Genomic DNA, 19559 nt, shown 5'->3' with positions numbered 1-19559 from the left:
GACCAACCGACGAAAAGGACCAGCAGAGGAGCAGAGAAGCCATTTAATACCTTATATTTACAAATATAAGGTGTTAGATGGCTTCTGATTAGAGATTTTAAAAATCGCCAGCCTGCCAGCAACGATCATTGGCTGGCAGACTGGTGACGAAATGGTTCGTGAACTTTTGCCGGCCTGCAATGCGCATGCGCGGGCTGGCTCAGACCGAAATCTCGCGTCTCGCGAGATGACGCACGGATGCGCCCAGGAGGAATGACTCGACCACCTCCAGGACGCATCCGTGCGTTAGGCGGTCCAGAGGAGGTTAAAGGGCTAATAAAGTTTGCAAAATCAGTTTTGAATAATGTGAGGGGTGTAGTTTCTAAAATGTAATTTATGGGTGGTTTCTATGTCGTAAGCCCCACAAAATGACTTCGACTGAGATTGTCCTTTTTAAAAATTCGGTTTTGGACATTTTCTGTAATTATTTTTTTTATTGCTTCTAAAATTTTGAGCCTTACATCTAACGTTCTAAAAAAAAAAAAAAAAAATTACATTTAAAAAATGATGCCAACATAAAGTGTAAATATGGTGAATGTTAAGTAATTATTTTATGGAGTATTGTAGCTCCTCAGACCTTGGGGGTACTACAATTTGTATAAAGTTTGCATTATGTATTTTGTATTGTTTTATTGTTATGACTGTATGCTACAGCAGGATATGGATGGCAAAGGGTTAACAAGGAACAGGGCTAACCACCCTGTTCCTTCCCTCTTGGTAGGGGTGGGCTGGTACTGCTTTCTGCCAGGAGGGGGGATTTTCTGTCCAGAGACTGAGTGGAGAGGATGCTCAAGTCAGGGCTCCTGCTCTGAATTCTCCCAAGAGATCAATCATTCATCTTCCGCAAGGGAAGTATTGAAATACTAGACAGCAGAGTGAACTTCTATGACCAGTATTAAAGACACTACTGCAAGGTGAGGTATTACAGCAATACACCCACCACCTAAAACAATACTAAGTCTGTACCACCTAAGTGCTAAATTGCCACCATCCAACAGGCCTCTGTAATCTTTGCTGGTGCAAGAGAAGATTTGCACTTAGTCTGCTGCCACAGAATGCATTTTAAGTTCTATGTTGCACTTAGTATAAAGACTTTGTTAAGTTTAATTCTGGCCTAGTTCTTCAATACTAAATTTCCACAGCACCAATACTCGGGAAGTAATGGCCTGATGGAGTACAATGTTAGGCCTCATTCACACATACGTGGATTTTCACGGCCCACCCATTGGTTGTTATGATGCCATGCGCTTCGTGCCGCTGTACAGTAATACACTGGTATGATCTATACGAGTGTATTACTGTACAGTGGCGGTGGCACAAAGCGCACTTCGCAATAGCAACCAATGCCGCCGTGCGCTCGAGCACTCAGTATGGCAGGCCAGGTTTTCATGGACCGTGATCCGTTAAAATCCACGTGTGTGTAAATGAGGCCTTACACTTTATCAGGGCCACTTCTACTCCCATCCTCCACACCAGCTCCTCCAGGGCTTGCTGCATTATCAGTCTCAAAAGCAGAGAAATTCAAATATTGAAAATTGGTAATTTTTCCAGATTTTCTGTAATTTTTCTATTAAATAAAGATAAAACATTAAGTACAAACTTGAAATACGATGTGTTACAAAAAAAATCTCAATCACTTGGATAAGTAAAAGCATTCCAAAGTTATTACCACATAAAGTGACACATGTCAGATTGGCAAGAAATAACCAGGGTCAGGATTCAGGAGGATGAAAAATGGCTTGAAGGAATTAATGATTCTCATTTGTGTAAACAGACATTTCTTTACAAATGTGCCCTAATGTTCTCAAACGAAAATACAATGTATGGAAGTGGACAGACACAAACCAAATGACAATTGTATGTGCTGTACCATGTACTGCTGTCATTATAATAAACATAATGTGTGAGATTTATGCACCAACATTTGTAAAAAAAAAAAAAATGGCTTACCTGCTGGGCACCACATATATTAAAAGGTTTGTCTACATTCAATCAAAACTTTTCCAATAGTAAATGTGATAAAGTAATAGAAGGAAGAATTGATGCTCACCATTTTTCTTTCCAGCATTGTGCTCTGGTCCTACACCGATGAAGTCACCTTCTTGGCTGCATCAGTGATGTCCCATACACAACATACTATGTCAAAGGGGAACCAATCACTGCCTCAGCAGAGTACTACACACGAGTGCGGAAGCAGTAATTGGCTGCAGTGGTGATGTCGGGTGTGCAGGACGTCACTGCTGCACCCAGGAAAGTAAACACTGACGAGGAGGATTGTAGGACAGTGCAGGGGCAAAAACTGATAACACTTCTTTTGCATACAGTATTTACTGTTGCTGGCAAAGTTTTAATAGGATTTGGACAACCCCTTGAAATGTGTTATTTGCTAAATTGTGGCATGAGGTAAGATAATAACTGGGATAAACTCAGTCTAGATAGTCGAAAGGTGAGCGGGATTGATCATCCCGCATCAACAAATGTGATTAATCTGTTGCATTTTTTGACTACACATGATTAGTAAAACTGCCCCAATGTGTTTAGAAAAAAATTCAGCTTTACAAAATATCCTCTTCCCTTCTCTACAGACAAATGGGCAGCCCCTTGAAATGCTGGTGGATGTTGGCTGTGGGACTGGAAGCTACATTTTACCTCTAGCTCCTCACTTTGAGAAGGTCCTGGGAATAGACATTAGTGAATCCCAAATGAATTTGGCTAAACAAAGTACATCCGCAAACAATGTGTCGTACGTGTGAGTACTGCGCTGGAATGACTAGTTCTGCTAATATAATGATAGGATTAGATGGCCTCAGTCACCCTGGGAATCTCTCTTCTGTCTATAGGGTGGCTTCAGCGGAGAACTTACCTGTAAAGAATGATTCTGTGGACCTGGTGCATGCCGGACGTGCTGCACATTGGTTCACAATAGACAAGTTTCTCAATGAGTCAGTTCGAGTACTGAAGACAAATGGATGCCTGGTTTTACATGCTTTTTATCCAGCCACTGAGATTGAATACAAGGATTTGTCACGTGATCTGAGCGCAGTAATGTCAGAGGTAACGTGCTGATGGATATTAGTGATAATGCAGATATAATTTGTACGGTACATCATTTTTGTGTATAGTAGAATTCTTTGATGCTGTATTTGTATATGGACTCAGGATTCTTGGGCCCATCAGAGCAATTGATTCTGAGCGTACATCCTCCACCTATACAGAACATGTGTCCATGTTTAATTGCAATCTGTTATCATAGGTTGTGCATTATATCAATAAGGTCAAATAGGTTATTTGTGAATGGCTCCAATGAGGTTTTATTGTAGCTTTTGAGACCTGATATATTGTGTCAGGGCCTTGGCTAACTAAAGGATTGCGGGTCAGTCCAACCCTCATGAAAGTCATCATTCAATGAATTTTTTTATAATTGATTTTATTTTTTGCAGGTATGGGATACTTTGCTCCAGCACATTCCAAAAAGCATAGCACAGCACCTGCTTTGCCAGTTCCAAAGTATATACGAGGCTATTCCACTAAAGGACAAGGAATTGTAAGTTTTTACATATTTAATGCACAGATAAGTGAACCTTTTGTGATTCGGTTTGATAACATTTTCAAAAAGTTGGGTTTGGACCCAAATCGATTCTCCCTAATCCAAAGTTGCTCCAATTGGTTGATGATGTTAACAGCTTATTTAAAAACACACTGCACATTCACATATGTTATGCTTTTTCATAATAGAAAAGCTTTAAAAAATTGTCCTTTATTGGGTGCAGATAATGATTAAAAACAACTACGGTGTTATTAGAAATGACCTTTTAATGGGGGAAGAATGCCTGCCCATATAACACGCACAAGTGCTACTTGTCAGAAGAGAAAGTGGTTTGTTGGGAACAGGTATCCAAAAATTATATGTTAATGGGGGCAGAATGCTTGCCTGTATCTATACATGCACTCTGCGTCTGGAGGAAAGAAGGTTTGTACGCAAACATAGAAAAGGATTCTTTACGGTAAGAGCAGTGACACTATGGAACTCTCTGCCTGAGGAGGTGGTGATGGTGAGTAAAATAAAAGAATTCAATAGGGGCTTTCAAAAGTGTAATAATATTACAGGCTATAGCTACTAGGGAGTTATTCTGATTGCCTGATTGGAGTTGGGAAGACATTTTTTCCCCCTTAAGTGGGGAAAATTGGCTTCTACTTCAGTTTTTTTTTTTTGTGCCTTCCTCTGGATCAACTTGCAGGATAACAGGCCGAACTAGATGGACAAATGTATTTTTTCAGCCTTATATACTATGTTACTATGTTACAAGTGCTAATTGTCAGAAGAAAACTTGGCTCATTATGTGCAAGTCTAGAAAAATTATCCCTGCAGGAGTATAGTGTAGATGTGGAAAGGGTAGGGTAATCGTGGCATGTTTCAACAGTAAACTCTCAGACTTCAGTGGTTAAAAGTGCAAATAGTGTTTTATTTTTCATCCAGCACAACACAATACAGGTTCCAAGTTAACTGTCCCTTGGGGTGAATCCACAGCACATAAAGCTTAACACAAAACATCAAATGAGCACCTGCCCATCGGGGCTCTAACTGCAACGTCCCTACCACGGACCTGGGGTATCCCTTGCCCATTAGGAGGTTTCTACGAAATATTTCCCTCTTATAGAGCAAGTAATCGTGACGCCAGTTGCAGTTAAGCGACGAGGACATGGAATCCTCTTTGTAGATGGTTGTGTTGGTACCTAGGGTAGGATTGCCAAAGTGGCCTACAGTGCCTCTGTAGATGTTATAGGCATGTGTCACGATGCTCCTACCTGGATATCCTTGGATCCCAGACGTGATTGGACGAAGCAGTGCAAAAAGGGGATGAATAATTTGGATGGTGAAGGAAGTAGAATAAATGGAGTCCAGATGTTGTATTAACGTTGAACACAGATTTACTTGGCATAAACGGTAATTCAAACAGTTTCCAAACAATATCTTGGTCATCAGCAGGTAGTGGCTTAACTCTGGCAGGCAAACACTTCTGAAACAATCTTAGCTTTGCATACTGCAGCTTTCTCAGTTCTGCTATGCTGGCTGGAGTAAATAGGAACTTTTCCTCTTCTGCTGGAACTTAGTGTCATGGGTAATGGAGAAGGGGAAAACACTAGATACACACAAAGGAAATAGACCAGTTTAGGCCTCAAAAGCTAAGGAAGAGGGGTGGTGACCTCCTAATAATCCCTAGGCCTTTCCCTAACTCCTGCCAGTATGAGCAGATCCTGATGGTGGAAATACTCATACGCCATATACCTAGGCCCTGTTGAAACTGCTGAGCCCTAGGATAGGTAGCAGATGACAAGACAGTTGTTTTTTCCCCAGATGAAGGAACCAGCGTCTCCCTGAGGCCTAGAACAAAACACACTAGAGAACAACAAACAGAAAAGGCAACAAGCACTTAGCTTTGGGATGTTTGGAGAAGCATGTTATCCAAAAAAAACAAGCTCTAGCAACTCCAACAGGAAACATCCACCGCATGGTCAGCAGTGTGAGGTGGACCTAAATAGAGCCTCATCACTGATAATGAGCAGAACCTGTGGAGAGGTGTGATCCTGCCAAACAACAAGAAACTATGAGGAAAACAGAGAGAACTGTCAGATAGCCTCATGTGCAGCAAGTCTATCTGATCTTCTCACCTCTGTCACGGGAGGGACCGTGACAGTACTCCCCTTCTACGGGTGCCCTCCGGAAACCCAGGACCGACCTTATCAGGATGCGCCCTGTGAAAGGCCTTCACAAGGCGACTGACATTCACGTTGGTCGCAGGAACCCACATTCTTTCCTCTGGACCGTAACCCTTCCAGTGCACAATATACTGAAGAGATCCATGAAGAATACATGAGTTCAATATCCTGGCAATCTGAAACTCAAGATTACTGTCCACCATGACAGGAGGGGGTGGCAGTGAGGACGGTTCAGCAGGTTCGACATATCTTTTCAGCAATGATTTGTGAAACACAATAGTGGCAGAGATCTTGTATTGCCCAATAAACCTTGGCCCCAACTTCCAAGAGGGTACCTACAACTTAATGTTTCATGTGGACAGCCACACAGAATCCCCCGCTCTCAGGTCCGGACCACTCATACGTCTATTGTCAGCCATACTTTTTGCCCATTTTTAAAAATGTTTTTGAATCTTCCGCCAAATAGATGACAACAAAGTCTCAATACCAGAAAAAGTACCAAACTGTGGGTGAAAACCATATGCACCAAAAAATGGCGACTTATCAGTGGACGCCTGTCTACGCTTATTTAAGGCAAATTCGGCTAGAGACAAGAACAATGACCAGTCATCCCGGTTCTCGGCAACAAAACACCTCAAATAGGTCTCGAGTAGGGTTGTGCGAACCCGTTTTACTAAAATGTTTGGGTTCGGTGTTCAGCGATTTCTCTGCGCTTTTTGAAAGGCTGCAGAGCAGCCAATCAACAAGCATTTAACTGTCTAACCTTAGAAGCCATCACAGCCATGCCTACTAATGGCATGGTTGTGATTGGCCAGTGCAGCATGTGACCCAGGCTCTATATAAGCTTGAGTCACGTAGCGCTGAACGTCACTCTGCTGTTACTAGTGTAGGGAGAGGATGCTGCTGGTGATTTCAGGGAGAGAATAGGAGAAAATCTAACTCAGCGATCTACATACAATTAGTTGTGTGGGTGCAGGGCACAATCTTTTTACCCTGCCATGAGCCCAGTGACCGAAAAAAACAACTTTTATCCGTCTGTTAGGCTACTTTCACACTAGCGTTCGATCGGATCCGTTCTGAACGGATCCGATCATAATAATGCAGACGGAGGCTCCGTTCAGAACGGATCCGTCTGCATTATTTTTAGCATATAACAGCTAAGTGTGAAAATAGCCTCGTACAGATCCGTCCAGACTTTCAATGTAAAGTCAATGGGGGACGGATCCGCCTGAAGATTGAGCCATATTGTGGCATCTTCAAACGGATCCGTCCCCATTGACTTACATTGTAAGTCTGGACGGATCCGCACGGATCCGCACGCCTCCGCACGGCCAGGCGGACACCCGAACGCTGCAAGCAGCGTTCAGCTGTCCGCCTGTCCGTGCGGAGGCGAGCGGAGCGGAGGCTGAACGCCGGCAGACTGATGCAGTCTGAGCGGATCCGCTCCATTCAGACTGCATCAGGGCTGGACGGCTGCGTTCGGGTCCGCTCGTGAGCCCCTTCAAACGGAGCTCACGAGCGGACCGACGAACGCTAGTGTGAAAGTAGCCTTAGTTAGGTGGTTGGCGACGGCGGCCATTTTATGCAAGCTCAGTGAACCAGCACTGCATCTGAGCTTTTGTGGCATTCTAATCCAAGCTTGAAAAACTGCACTAATAATCTAGTTGTAAAAAATCACCCTTTTTTGGCAATACACATCATCTGGTGCATTTGCAGGATAAGTCAGTGTGCAATTTAAGCTAGAAATACAGCCATCATTTTCAGTTTTTTTAAAAACACACCTTTTTTTGCTAAAATGCACAGTTTTACAGCAAGTATGAAATTCAAGTTTAATATATACAGCTTTTATATTCTGTTAGTTAAAAAAAAAAAACTTTTTGGGCAATATACAACATCTGGATTAGTCAGTGTTCAATTTAAGCTAGAAATACAGCCATAATTTTCAGGGTTTTTTAAAACTCCCTTTTTGTGCAAAATACACTATTTTGCATCCCAAGCTGCATCTGGACGTGTGAAATTGAAACATTATATACAGCTTTCATATTCTGTTAGTAAACAAACAAATGTTTGGGGCAATATACAGCATCTGGACTAGTCAGTGTGCAATTTAAGCTAGAAATACAGCCATCATTTTCAGGTTTTTTTAAAACACACATTTTTTTGCTAAAATGCACAGTTTTACAGCAAGTATGAAATTCAAGTTTAATATATACAGCTTTTATATTCTGTTAGTTAAAAAAACACACTTTTTGGGCAATATACAACATCTGGATTAGTCAGTGTGCAATTTAAGCTAGAAATACAACCATAATTTTTTGGTTTTTTTAAAACACACTTTTTGGCCAAAATGCACAATTTTACAGCCCTTGCAGCATCAGCACGTGTGAAATTCAAGGGTTATATACTGCTGTCATATTCACTTATTAAACAAACACCAGTTAGGGCAAAAAAAGTTTATTTGGCAGCCTTTGCTGCATATGTCATTGTGAGATACACCCTTTATATACAGGGGTTCTATTCAGGTATTTGAAATATAGCCATTTTGGGCACAAATCTTTAATTGAGGCCTTTTCTGGATAGCGCGTGTGAGATACACCCTTTATATACAGGGGTTATATTCAGTTATTTGAAATACAGCCATTTTGGGCATAAAACTTTAATTGAGGCCTAGTCTGGGTCAGGGCGTGTGAGATACACTCTTTATATACATGGGTTATATTCTTCTATTAATAAAACACCCTTTTTTGGGCAAAATCCACTATTTTACAGCCCTTGCAGCATCAAGACGTGTGAAATTCAAGGCTTATATACTGCTGTCATATTCAGTTATTAAACAAACACCCGTTTTGGGCAAAAAAGTTGATTTTTTTAGCCTTTGCTGAATTTGTCATTGTGAGATACAGCCTTTACATAGTGTGGTTCTATTCAGTTATTAAACAAACACCCATTTTGGGCATAAATCTTTAATTGCGACCTAGTGTGGATCAGGGCGCGTGAGATACAGCTTTTACATACTATGTTTCTATTTGGTTATTTGAAATACAGCCATTTTGGGCACAAATCTCTATAATTGCAGCCTAGTGTGGATCAGGGCATGTGAGATACACCCTTTATATACAGGGGTTCTAATCAGATATTTGAAATACAGCCATTTTGGGCAAACAAATTTAATTGAGGCCTAGTTTAGAATAGGAAGTGTGAGATACACGCTTTATATACAGGGGTTCTATTCAGGTATTTGAAATACAGCCATTTTGGGCAAAAAATAATAATTGAGGCCTAGTCTGGTTCAGGGCGTGTGAGCTACAGTACATACTGTCGTTCTAGTCTATTATTAAACACCCATTTAGGGCAAGATCCTAAATTCGAGAAATATGAGGAGAGCGTCAAATAAGGGACGTCGTCCAGGTCGTGGTGCTGCTGGTGGAGCTCCTGTTGCAGGGAGAGGACGTGGTCGATCTGTGCCAGCTACACGCACAAGTTAAACCCCTTCCTCAGGTCCAAGTAGGCGACAGAACCTGCAGCGGTATTTGGTCGGGCCTAATGCGGCTGTATGAATGGTGAGGCCTGAACAAGTACAGGCGATAGTAGATTAGATTGCTGACAGTGGATCCAGTTCCTTCACATGGTCTCCCACCCAGTCTCCTGCAGAAAGACCACAGTTGGCACCTGCAGCCGATGTCCATCAGTCTTTAACCTCACCCCCTTGCAAATCAGCCAAGTCTGAGCCTCAAGTCATGCAGCAGTCTCTTCTGCCTTTTGATGACTCTGCTAGCAGGGTTTCCCAGGGCCATCCACCTAGCCCTGCCCCAGAAGTGGAAGAGATTGAGTGCACCGATGCCCAACCACTTATGTTTCAAGATGAGTACATGGGAGGACCATCGCAGCACGTCTAGGATGATGACGAAACACAGGTGCCAACTGCTGGGGCTTTTGAAAGTGTGCAGACCGACAAGGAGGGCAGGGGTGAAGACTGGGTGGAAGATGATGTGGAGGACCATGAGGTCCTCGACCCCACATGGAATCAAGGTCATACGAGTGACCTATGTAGTTCGGAGGAAGAGGCGGTGGTCGCACAGAGCCACCAGCACAGAAGAAGGAGCAGAAAGGTGCAAAAGCGGAGCGGCAGTCCTCTAGACAATACGCCTGCTACTGCCCACCGCAGCAAGGGACCGAGCACACCAAAGCCAGCTCCAAGGAGTTCCCTGTCGTGGCAGTTCTTCAGACAATGTGCTGACGACAAGACACGAGTGGTTTGCATGCTGTGCAATCAGAGCCTGAAGCGAGGCATAAATGTTCTCAACCTGCATGACCAGGCATTTAAGTGCTAAGCATGAGCTGCAGTGGAGTAGACACCTCAAAAACCAAGAAAGGTCTCTGGCTCCTCTTGCTTCCTCTTGTGCTGCAGTCTCGGCCTCTTCATCCACCTCTGGATTGAAAGTGCCACCTGCCACCCCGCAAACAGAGGATCTGCCAGCAACACCAACACCTGGGTCACCAAGCATCTCCACAATGTCCCACAGAAGCGTTCAGCTCTCCATCTCCCAAACGCTGGAGAGGAAGTACCCCCCTACCTACCCGCGATCCCTAGCCCTGAATGCCAGCATTTCTGAATTACTGGCATTTGAAATGCTGTCATTTCATCTTGTGACGACGGATAGTTTTAAAGGCCTTATGGCGGTGGCTGTCCCACAGTACGTCGTGCCCAGCCACCACTACTTTTCCAGGAGAGCCATCCCTTCCCAGCACAACCAAGTAGGGGACAGAATTAGGTGTGCACTGCGCAATGCCATCTGTGGCAAGGTGCACCTTACGGATACGTGGACCAGTAAGCACTGTCAGGGACGTTATATCTCCATAACAGCACACTGAGTAAATGCAGTGGCGGCTGGGCCTGAGGCAGATAGTTTGACGCATGTCCTTCCACCACTGAGGATTGCAGGGCGCTTCAGTTTGCCTCCTGTTGCTTCCTCCTCCACTCCGCTTCCTCATCCTCTACCGGCTCCTCATACGGTCAGCGTAACACCTTCACCACCAACTTCAGCACAGCCAGGGGTAAACGACAGCAGGCAGTTTTAAAACGTATCTGTTTGGGGGACAAACCCCACACCGCGCAGGAGCTGTGGACGGGCCTTGAACAACAGACCGAGGAGTGGTCGGTGCCAGTGAGCCTCAAGCCGGCCTGGTGGTGTGCCATAATGGGCAAAATCTCGTAGCAGCTTTGGTACTATCCGGTTTGATGCATATCCCTTGCCTGGCGCATGTGCTGAATTTGGTGGTGCAGAGATTCCTTAAAAATTACCCCGATATGTCAGATCTGCTGCATAAAGTGCGGGTCGTCTGTGCACGCTTTGTGTTCTCACCCTGCTGCTGCTCGCCTGTCAGCGCTGCAGCGTAACTTCAGTCTTCCACCTTGCACATGCTGGCCAGACTGTGCGAGCAGCAGCAGGCGATAGTGGAGTTTCAGCTGCAGCACGCACGGGTGAGTCGCTCTGCGGAACAGCAACACTTCACCACCACTGACTGGGCCTCCTTGCAAGATCTGTGTTCCTTGTTGCGCTGTTTTGAGTACTCCACCAACATGGCCAGTGCCGATAATGCCATTCTCAGCGTTACTATCCCACTTTTGTGCCTCCTTGAAGAAACGCTCCTGGCGATGATGGAAAAGGATGTGGCACAGGAGGAGGAAGAGGGATGATTTTGTAGGGTTTATGGCCACTCATTCACAAGTAGCTCCGAGGGTGGGTTCCTGCACCCACAAATGCCAGGTACACAATTGTCCATCCAGGGCACAGTTCTGGAGGATGACGAGGTGGAGGAGGAGGAACCATTTTCACAGCAGGGTGGCACCCAGACCAGCTCATGGCCATCACTGGTGCGTGGCTGGCGGGATACAGAGGACACAGATGATACACCTCCCACAGAGGACAGCTTTTCGTTGCCTCTGGGCAGCCTGGCACACATGAGCGATTACATGCTGCAACGTTTCCGCAAAGACCACTGAGTTGTCCACATACTAACTTGTGCTGATTACTGGGTGGCCACGCTGCTGGAACCGCATTACAAGGACAACGTACCGTCCTTAATTCCGTCACTGGAGCGTGATCATAAGATGCTTTAGTACAAGCGCACGCTGGTAAATGCACTGCTGGTGGCATTCCCACCTGACAGCGGGGGCACAGTGGAAGCACAAGGCGAAGGCAGAGGAGGAGGAAGCGGTCACCAAAGCAGCTGGGGCACCGCCAGCACCTCAGAAAGCAGGGTAAGTATGGCCGAAATGTGGAAAAGCTTTGTCAGCATGCCACAACAACCAGCACCACCAACTGATATGGAACGCCTTAGCAGGAGGCAGCATTTCACCAACATGGTGGAGCAGTATGTGTGCACACGCCTACACGTACTGAATGCAGCCAGTGTATTATCTGAACGTGTGTTTAGCACAGCAGGGGGCGTCATCAGACCCAAGCGCAGCCACCTGTCCACAGCCAATGTGGACAAGCTCACGTTCATTAAAATGAACCAGGCATGGATCCCACAGGACTTGTCCGTACCTTGTGCAGAATAGACATGTATACCGGCCTTAACCAGCCATTGTTATACTGCAGTGCAATTGCTCATTTTTGTATTTTGGATATTTTACACTCTTTTGGAGTGTACCCTAATTTAAAAAAAATAATAATTAAAACCAAAAACCAGTGTTGGCTACCTCGTACTCCTCCACCTACACTGCTAATTTCCACCGCCTCCTTAAACCCCTACTCCATATGGAACTCCACCTCATAAATCAATTTTTTTTTTATTTGTACATATTTTATTTTATGTCATTTTACTACTTTGTCAGTTTTTGCCAATTTTTGGGTGTGAAGTACCACTGCTATACCTATTAGACCGGTAAAATAAATTAAAATTGTCAGTTACATTTTTTAGGTGAAATCCACCAATTTTTGGGTGTGATGTACCACTGCTATACCTAGTAGATAGGTTAAAAAAAAAAAACATTTGTCAGTTACATTTTCACCAAGTTTTGGGTGTGATGTACCACTGCTATACCTATTAGACCGGTAAAAACAAAAAAAATAACATTTGTCAGTTACATTTTCGGGTGAAATTCACCAATTTTTAGGTGTGATATACGACTGTTATACCTATTAGAACGGAAAAAAAATAAAGAAAATTTGTCAGTTACATTTTCGGGAGAAATTCTGCAATTTTTTTGGTGTAAAGTTCCACTGCTAAACCTATTAGACTGGTAAAATAAAATAAAAAATTCAGGGTCCTACCTAGTTGACAGCTTAAAAAATTTCAATAATTTTTCTTCATTTTTGGATGACAAACAATTTTTTTTTGTCATAGACCCCTGCTCTACCAAGTAGACAGGTTAATACATTTCTCTAATTTTTCTGTTACATTCTTGGGTTGACATTTTAAAATTGAATAAACCCCTGCTCTGCATAGGTGACAGGGAATCAAATTTCAAAAATTCTTCTTTAATTGATGCGCGCCACCTCCTTTCATTTAATGCTTAAACTTTAACAAGTTGTACCATATTTGCGCTTCAATAATTTGTCCTACATTTCTGATTGACTCTTTTGGACCACATTTGCGCTTCTGTAATTTGTCCCACATTTGCGCCTTAATAACTTTTCCCACATTTCCACTCGATCCAAATTTTTTTAAATAAATTTATCTCCCTTAAATTTGGTCTCATTTTCTCACGCTCCCTCTCTGGCGTTGAACCCTGATTCGCCGATAACCGTGATCAACATGGTAGGCTCAGAAAAGAACATTGAAAGTTGATAGAGAAGATATCCAAATGGATGGTGAATGTCACTGGGACACCTCTACATAGGTGACAGGAACCTAAATTTAAAAAAATCATCAATTACATTATCAGGTGACATTTTTCAAATTTTGCCGGATAGAAACCCCTGCTCTGCATAGTTGACAGGGAATACAATTTAAGAAATTCTTCATTAATTGATGCGCGACACATCCTTTCATTCAATGCTTAAATTTTAAAAAGTTGTCCCACTTTTATGCTTTAATACTTTGTCCCATATCTCCGCTCTATAATTTTATATTTGAAAAAAATGTATCCTCCCTTGGATTTGGTCTCTCTTTCTCACGCTCCCTCTCTGGCCTGGAATCCTGATTCCCCACCACCCGTGATCACCATGGTAGGTGCATAAAAGAACATTGAAAGTTGATAGAGCAGATATCAAATTGGATCGTGAACATCACGGGGATGTGCAACATGGTGGGGCAGTAAGTATGCACACTCCTACACAAACTGACTGACAGGGGTCAGCCCCTGCAACTTCTGGGTCTCAAAATTGGGCACATGGTCTGAGCTTGCCCTTTACACCTTGGAGGTGCTGGCCTGCCCTGCAGCCAGTGTATTGTCTGAGGGGGTTATCACAGGTTATATTTCCCAATGTTTTGGGGTGTACCCTAATAAAAAAAAAAAATGTAAAACAAAAAAGCAGTGTTGGCTACCTCCTCCTCGGCCGCTTCCAACTACACCACCACATCCATCGCCTCCTCAACCTCCTACTCCATATGGACCTCGTCATCCTAGATCAAGAATACAATTTTTTTATTTTTACGTATTTTATGTTATTTAAAGTCATTTCCCTATCCACATTTGTTTGCAGAGCACTTGCCATACTCTTAACCACATTTTGATGCCATTTGCAGCCCTCTAGCCCTTTCCATGACATTTTTGCAGCCATTTTAGTGCTCAAACGTTCGGGTCCCCATTGACTTCAATGGGGTTCGGGGTCAAGTTCGGGTCCCGAACTCAAATTTTTTTCCCAAGTTCGGTCGAACCCGAACATCCAGGTGTCCACTCAACTCTAGTGTCGAGGTTTTGGTTAGTGCACTCTGTCTGACCATTCGACTGGGGATGAAAAGCCAAAGAAAAAGACAGTCGAATTCCCAGATGAGAGCCGAACGCCCTCCAAAACCTGGAAACAAATTGCGTCACTCTATCAGACACCACATCAGAGGGAATACCGCGTAGTTTCATAATGTTATCAACAAACACTTGAGTGAGAGTTTTTGCATTAGGTAAACCTAATAATGCTATAAGTGTGCCATCTTGCTGAAGCGGTCAACAACCACCAGAATCAGTAATAAAGTACATGGACAAATGAGTCCAGGGTCGGGATGGGATAGACAAGGGAAGTAGAGATCCTGAAGGCCGAGTATGAGTCACCTTGGCACGCGCACAAGTCTTACAAGATGCCACAAGGCCCTCAACATATTTACGTAACCCTGGCCACCAGAATCTCCAGGAAATTAGATCCACAGTGAATATGAACAGTACCGTGATGTTCCTTAAACACCTTGTGCCGTAGTTCCGAGGGGACAAACAACTTCCCTGGAGGACAGGAGTCAGGTGCCTCTTTCTGGGCCTACAACAACTCTGCCGCATCAGGTTACGGATAAAGGGGCTGATACAACCACCCCATCCGCCCCCTCCCCCCCCCCCCCGGAAAGCTACGCGACACAGCATCAGCTTTGACGGTTTTAATCCCAGGGCGATAAGTGACAATAAAATTAAATCTAGTAAAAAACAATGACCATCTGGCCTGCTTGGGTTCAGACGTTTAGCCAACTCCAGGTAAGCCAGATTTTTGTGATCAGTAATTACCGTAATGGGATGAATCGCTCCTTCCAACCAATGACTCCATTCTTCAAAAGCCAACTTAATGGCCAGCAACTCTCTATTAACCACATCATAATTTCTTTTGACAGTAGAGAGTTTTTTTAGAGAAAAAAGCACATGGGCGCCATTTGCTAGGAGAAGAACACTGCAACAAGACTGCTACAACCCGGTCAACTTCCACAATGAATGGTTGTGACACATCAGGTTGCACCAGAATAGGAGCAGAAGCAAAAGATTCCTTTATCGCTGAAAAAGCATATAATGTCTCTTCAGACCAGACTGAGAAATCCGTGCCTTTCTTAGTCATATCAGTTAATGGCTTAACAACAGTTGAGTAATTCAAAATAAATTTACGGTAGTAGTTGGTGAACCCCAAAAATCGCAAGAGTGCCTTCAGATCTTTGGCCCGATCCCAGTCCAACACAGCACAGACTTTTTCCGGATCAATACGAAAACCTGAAGATGAGAGAAGGTACCCCAGGAATTGCACCTCTGGCGCTGCAAACACACACTTCTCCATCTTAGCATACAATTTATTCTATAGTACACTGTTCGCATCTACTCTCCCTCCAACCTTCAATTAGCCGTCATTTACCGGCCCCCCAGGCCCAGCCACCATCTTTCTTGACCACTTCAACACCTGGCTACTACACTTTCTTTCTGCCGACATCCCCACTATCATCATGGGTGACTTCAACATCCCTATTGACACCTGCCACTCGGCCGCCTCTAAACTCCTGTCACTCTCTTCTTCTTTCGGCCTATCACAGTGGTCTTCAGCTCCCACCCACAGAGATGGTCACACTCTGGATCTTATCATTACCCGCCTCTGCTCCCTATCTAACCTTTCTAATTCACCTTTCCCCCTATCCGACCACAACCTAATCACCTTCTCTTCGTTGGTCTTCTGCTGCTCCCCCAGTCCACACACTAGCACACCCCCGCAGGAACCTCAAACATATTGACTTTCGCTTGCTTTCTGAATCTCTTCTCCCACTCTCTACCATCTGTTCCCTCCAAGACCCAGATGCTGCCACCACCCTATATAACACCACAATAAGTACAGCTCTGGACACTGTTGCCCCCCTCACACACAACAAAACCCTAAAAATTAACAGACAACCCTGGCACACCAACCTGACCCAAAAACTCAGACAAGCTTCCAGGGCTGCTGAGTGGCGATGGAAGAAATGCCATTCTAAAGATCATTTACAAATACAAGCAATCCCTCCTCATATTCAAATTCTCACTTGCTGATGCAAAACAGGCCTACTTCTCATCTCTCATATCTTCCCTGGCCCACAGCCCTAAACAACTTTTTAACACTTTTACCTCCCTTCTCTGTCCCCCTCTCATCTCGGCTGAGGACTTTGCCAAATACTTCAAACAAAAGATAGTCAACATCAGAGAAAGCTTAAGTACACAGTCCCCACAGACCCTCCACACAACTGCTCGGTCCTATTCTCCCAAAACAAGCTTCTCCACCATTACAGAAGAAAAACTCTCCACTCTACTCTACAAATCACATCTCACCACCTGTGCACTTGACCCAATCCCATCCCACCTCATCCCTAACCTCGACACAGTATTTATCCCAGCCCTAACTCATCTATTCAACCTATCACTAACCTCTGAGGTCTTCCCCTCTGCTTTTAAACATGTTACCATTAAACCCATTCTCAAAAAGCCTTCACTTGACAAATTTTCTTTGTCCAGTTATCGCCCCATATCACTTCCGTATGCCTCAAAGCTACTTGAACAACATGTCCATTCTAAACTGTCCTCTCACCTCTCCTCCTGGTCCCTCTTTGACCACCTACAATCTGGCTTCCAACCCCACCACTCAACTGAGACTGCCCTTACCAAAGTCACCAATGACCTACTAACAGCCAAAACCAAGAAACAATACTCTGTCCTCCTTCTCTTTGACCTGTCCTCTGCCTTCGACACTGTTGACCACTCCCTTCTGTTGCAAACTCTGTCATCTCTTGGCATCACTGACCTGGCCCTCTTCTGGATCACATCATACCTCACAGAACGGACATTTTGCGTCTCCCACTCCCGCCCTACCTCCTCCTCTCATTCCCTCTCTGTTGGTGTCCCGCAAGGCTCTGTCCTAGGACCCCTGCTCTTCTCGATCTACACTTTTGGCCTGGGACAGCTCATAGAGTCCCATGGCTTTCAGTATCACTCTTATGCTGACGACACACAAATCTACCTCTCTGGTCCAGACATCACCACCTTACTATCCAGAATCCCACAATGCCCATCTTCTATATCATCCTTCTTCGCCTCTCGCTTTATAAAACTTAACATGGATAAAACAGAACTCATCATGTCTGTGAAGGTTCTCATTTATCCAGGTCATGGAATATCTGTAAAGAAAAAATCAAGGCAACTGGACGTACTGTACATTTCTTGAAAACATTTCACTCGTTCTTACAACGAGCTTTCTCAATTCTGAGAGACTGTACAAGAATTCTATGGGAATAAATATGTAACTGAATTAACATCTGGTAATTATACCCAGCATGGGGTCAGAGGTCATTATACCCAGAAACAAAACTACATCAGCTGTCGGGTATTTATTTCATGTAAGATATGAAATCATAAAAATTATGATTTCATATTTTTATGAAAAATGAAAATTTTTATTGGCGGACATATAAACGCAAGTTCTTTTATTGATGAGATCTAAAGTTAATTTGTGCAGATAATGAAACAGGATGCAATTAATTATATAAAATATAATTTATTATAAATACATGCAGTAAAAATGGCATACAAATGAATACAAGGATAATATCAAAATTGACCACACGATGGTGCTCCACCGTTTACACCGGGCTTACTTAATTTATATGCAAAAAAATAAATAAATAAATAGAAATGAATCTGTGGAAAATCCCTTATGCTCAATCAAAGAATATGGCAGTAAGAGACACCTTATAAATACGCCCGTTGTCCTAACTACAGATAATAAAATCTGATCAGAGATCCCACTCTGATAGCAATATTACAGGAATTCTAATGATGTGCACGTTCATTAAAATTTCCCATAAAATTATTGTTTTAACACTATTGACCCACTAATAATGGGGTCTCAACTATATGCCAATTGGAGCAATTTATAATTTCTGCAAATGAAATAAATTATACATTACCCCTGGCTTTGGGATAAAGAGCTTTTAGAAGGGACCCAGCTTTCCAAGATTTAGATCTATCCCGTCTTGTGGTACGTTCCTGACGTGTGAAGTGATGCTGATGAATGCCTCTTCCAGTTTCTCCCAAGTGCCTTTGAATACCTCCTCTCCCAAAAACTGGATTAGATATTCTAATCTGTATCTATGCCCATCCCCTCTTGGATTAGGGATTTCCAATTAGATAAGGTGGGTGTGACGTATGGTAATCATGGGGATGATGTCATGTAATTGGCATTCCTTAGAAACTTCTGCCCACCTACCACTTGATGGCACTGTTGTATCATATAACAATTTTAAATATTTTAGGAATTAACACATATATATTGCTTTATTACACCACTTAAACTTTGACCTTGTCCACCTTAAATCAATTAGGAGGGACTCTTTCTGACACTTTGCTCAGACTGACTGGCGGTATTAGAAGTTTCCCTAATCCTTGTATTTATGGGGCAGATAAGAGTATAATGGTCTTTCGAAAAAATTCTCCTGGTTTGTGTATCTTAGCCTTCCAAACGACTGATTAATTGCCATCTAAGATAACAAAGTTCTTCTCTAAAAGAATATCCTCTTAGTAGAAAATCAGCTTATATGTTTCTATAGAATATATTCTCATTGATACATATGTAGCATAATACACATATATATAAACGGATACAATGACATTATCAATAACTGGATATGATTATACAAACATTATATATATCATTGGGTAAAATATACTAAATTATATGCAATCTCACGTGAATATAGTTTAAACTGGTCGTTATATGGAATAACGCTGCATACCAGTGTCTTAAGCAATAGCCTCTCTTGACCTCGGTAGATGAGATAGTTTATGTGAGACCCATTACATTCTCTAAGATACCACATCTGTTGGCAATAACTTTTAAAACAATATACATTGTATGCCAGTGAAATTCATGACCTTT

The 19559-nt window shown here is 43.2% G+C and overlaps 1 protein-coding gene across 1 annotated transcript in view; it reads left to right on the top strand.

Moving 5' to 3' along the window:
• Nucleotides 1-19559, top strand: part of LOC122945723 (putative methyltransferase DDB_G0268948) — a 217187-nt gene that overhangs the window by 60775 nt on the left and 136853 nt on the right. The window contains exons 3-5 of the mRNA XM_044304885.1: nt 2625-2788; nt 2880-3093; nt 3480-3583. Coding sequence (XP_044160820.1) covers nt 2625-2788; nt 2880-3093; nt 3480-3583 — 482 coding nt within the window. The remainder of the gene's footprint in view (nt 1-2624; nt 2789-2879; nt 3094-3479; nt 3584-19559) is intronic.

The sequence above is a fragment of the Bufo gargarizans genome, chromosome 8 (assembly GCF_014858855.1).
Source record: "Bufo gargarizans isolate SCDJY-AF-19 chromosome 8, ASM1485885v1, whole genome shotgun sequence".
In the NCBI taxonomy this organism is placed as follows: domain Eukaryota; kingdom Metazoa; phylum Chordata; class Amphibia; order Anura; family Bufonidae; genus Bufo; species Bufo gargarizans.
The sequence above is the reverse complement of the archived record's forward strand: the minus strand, read 5'-3'. Positions and strand labels throughout refer to the sequence as shown.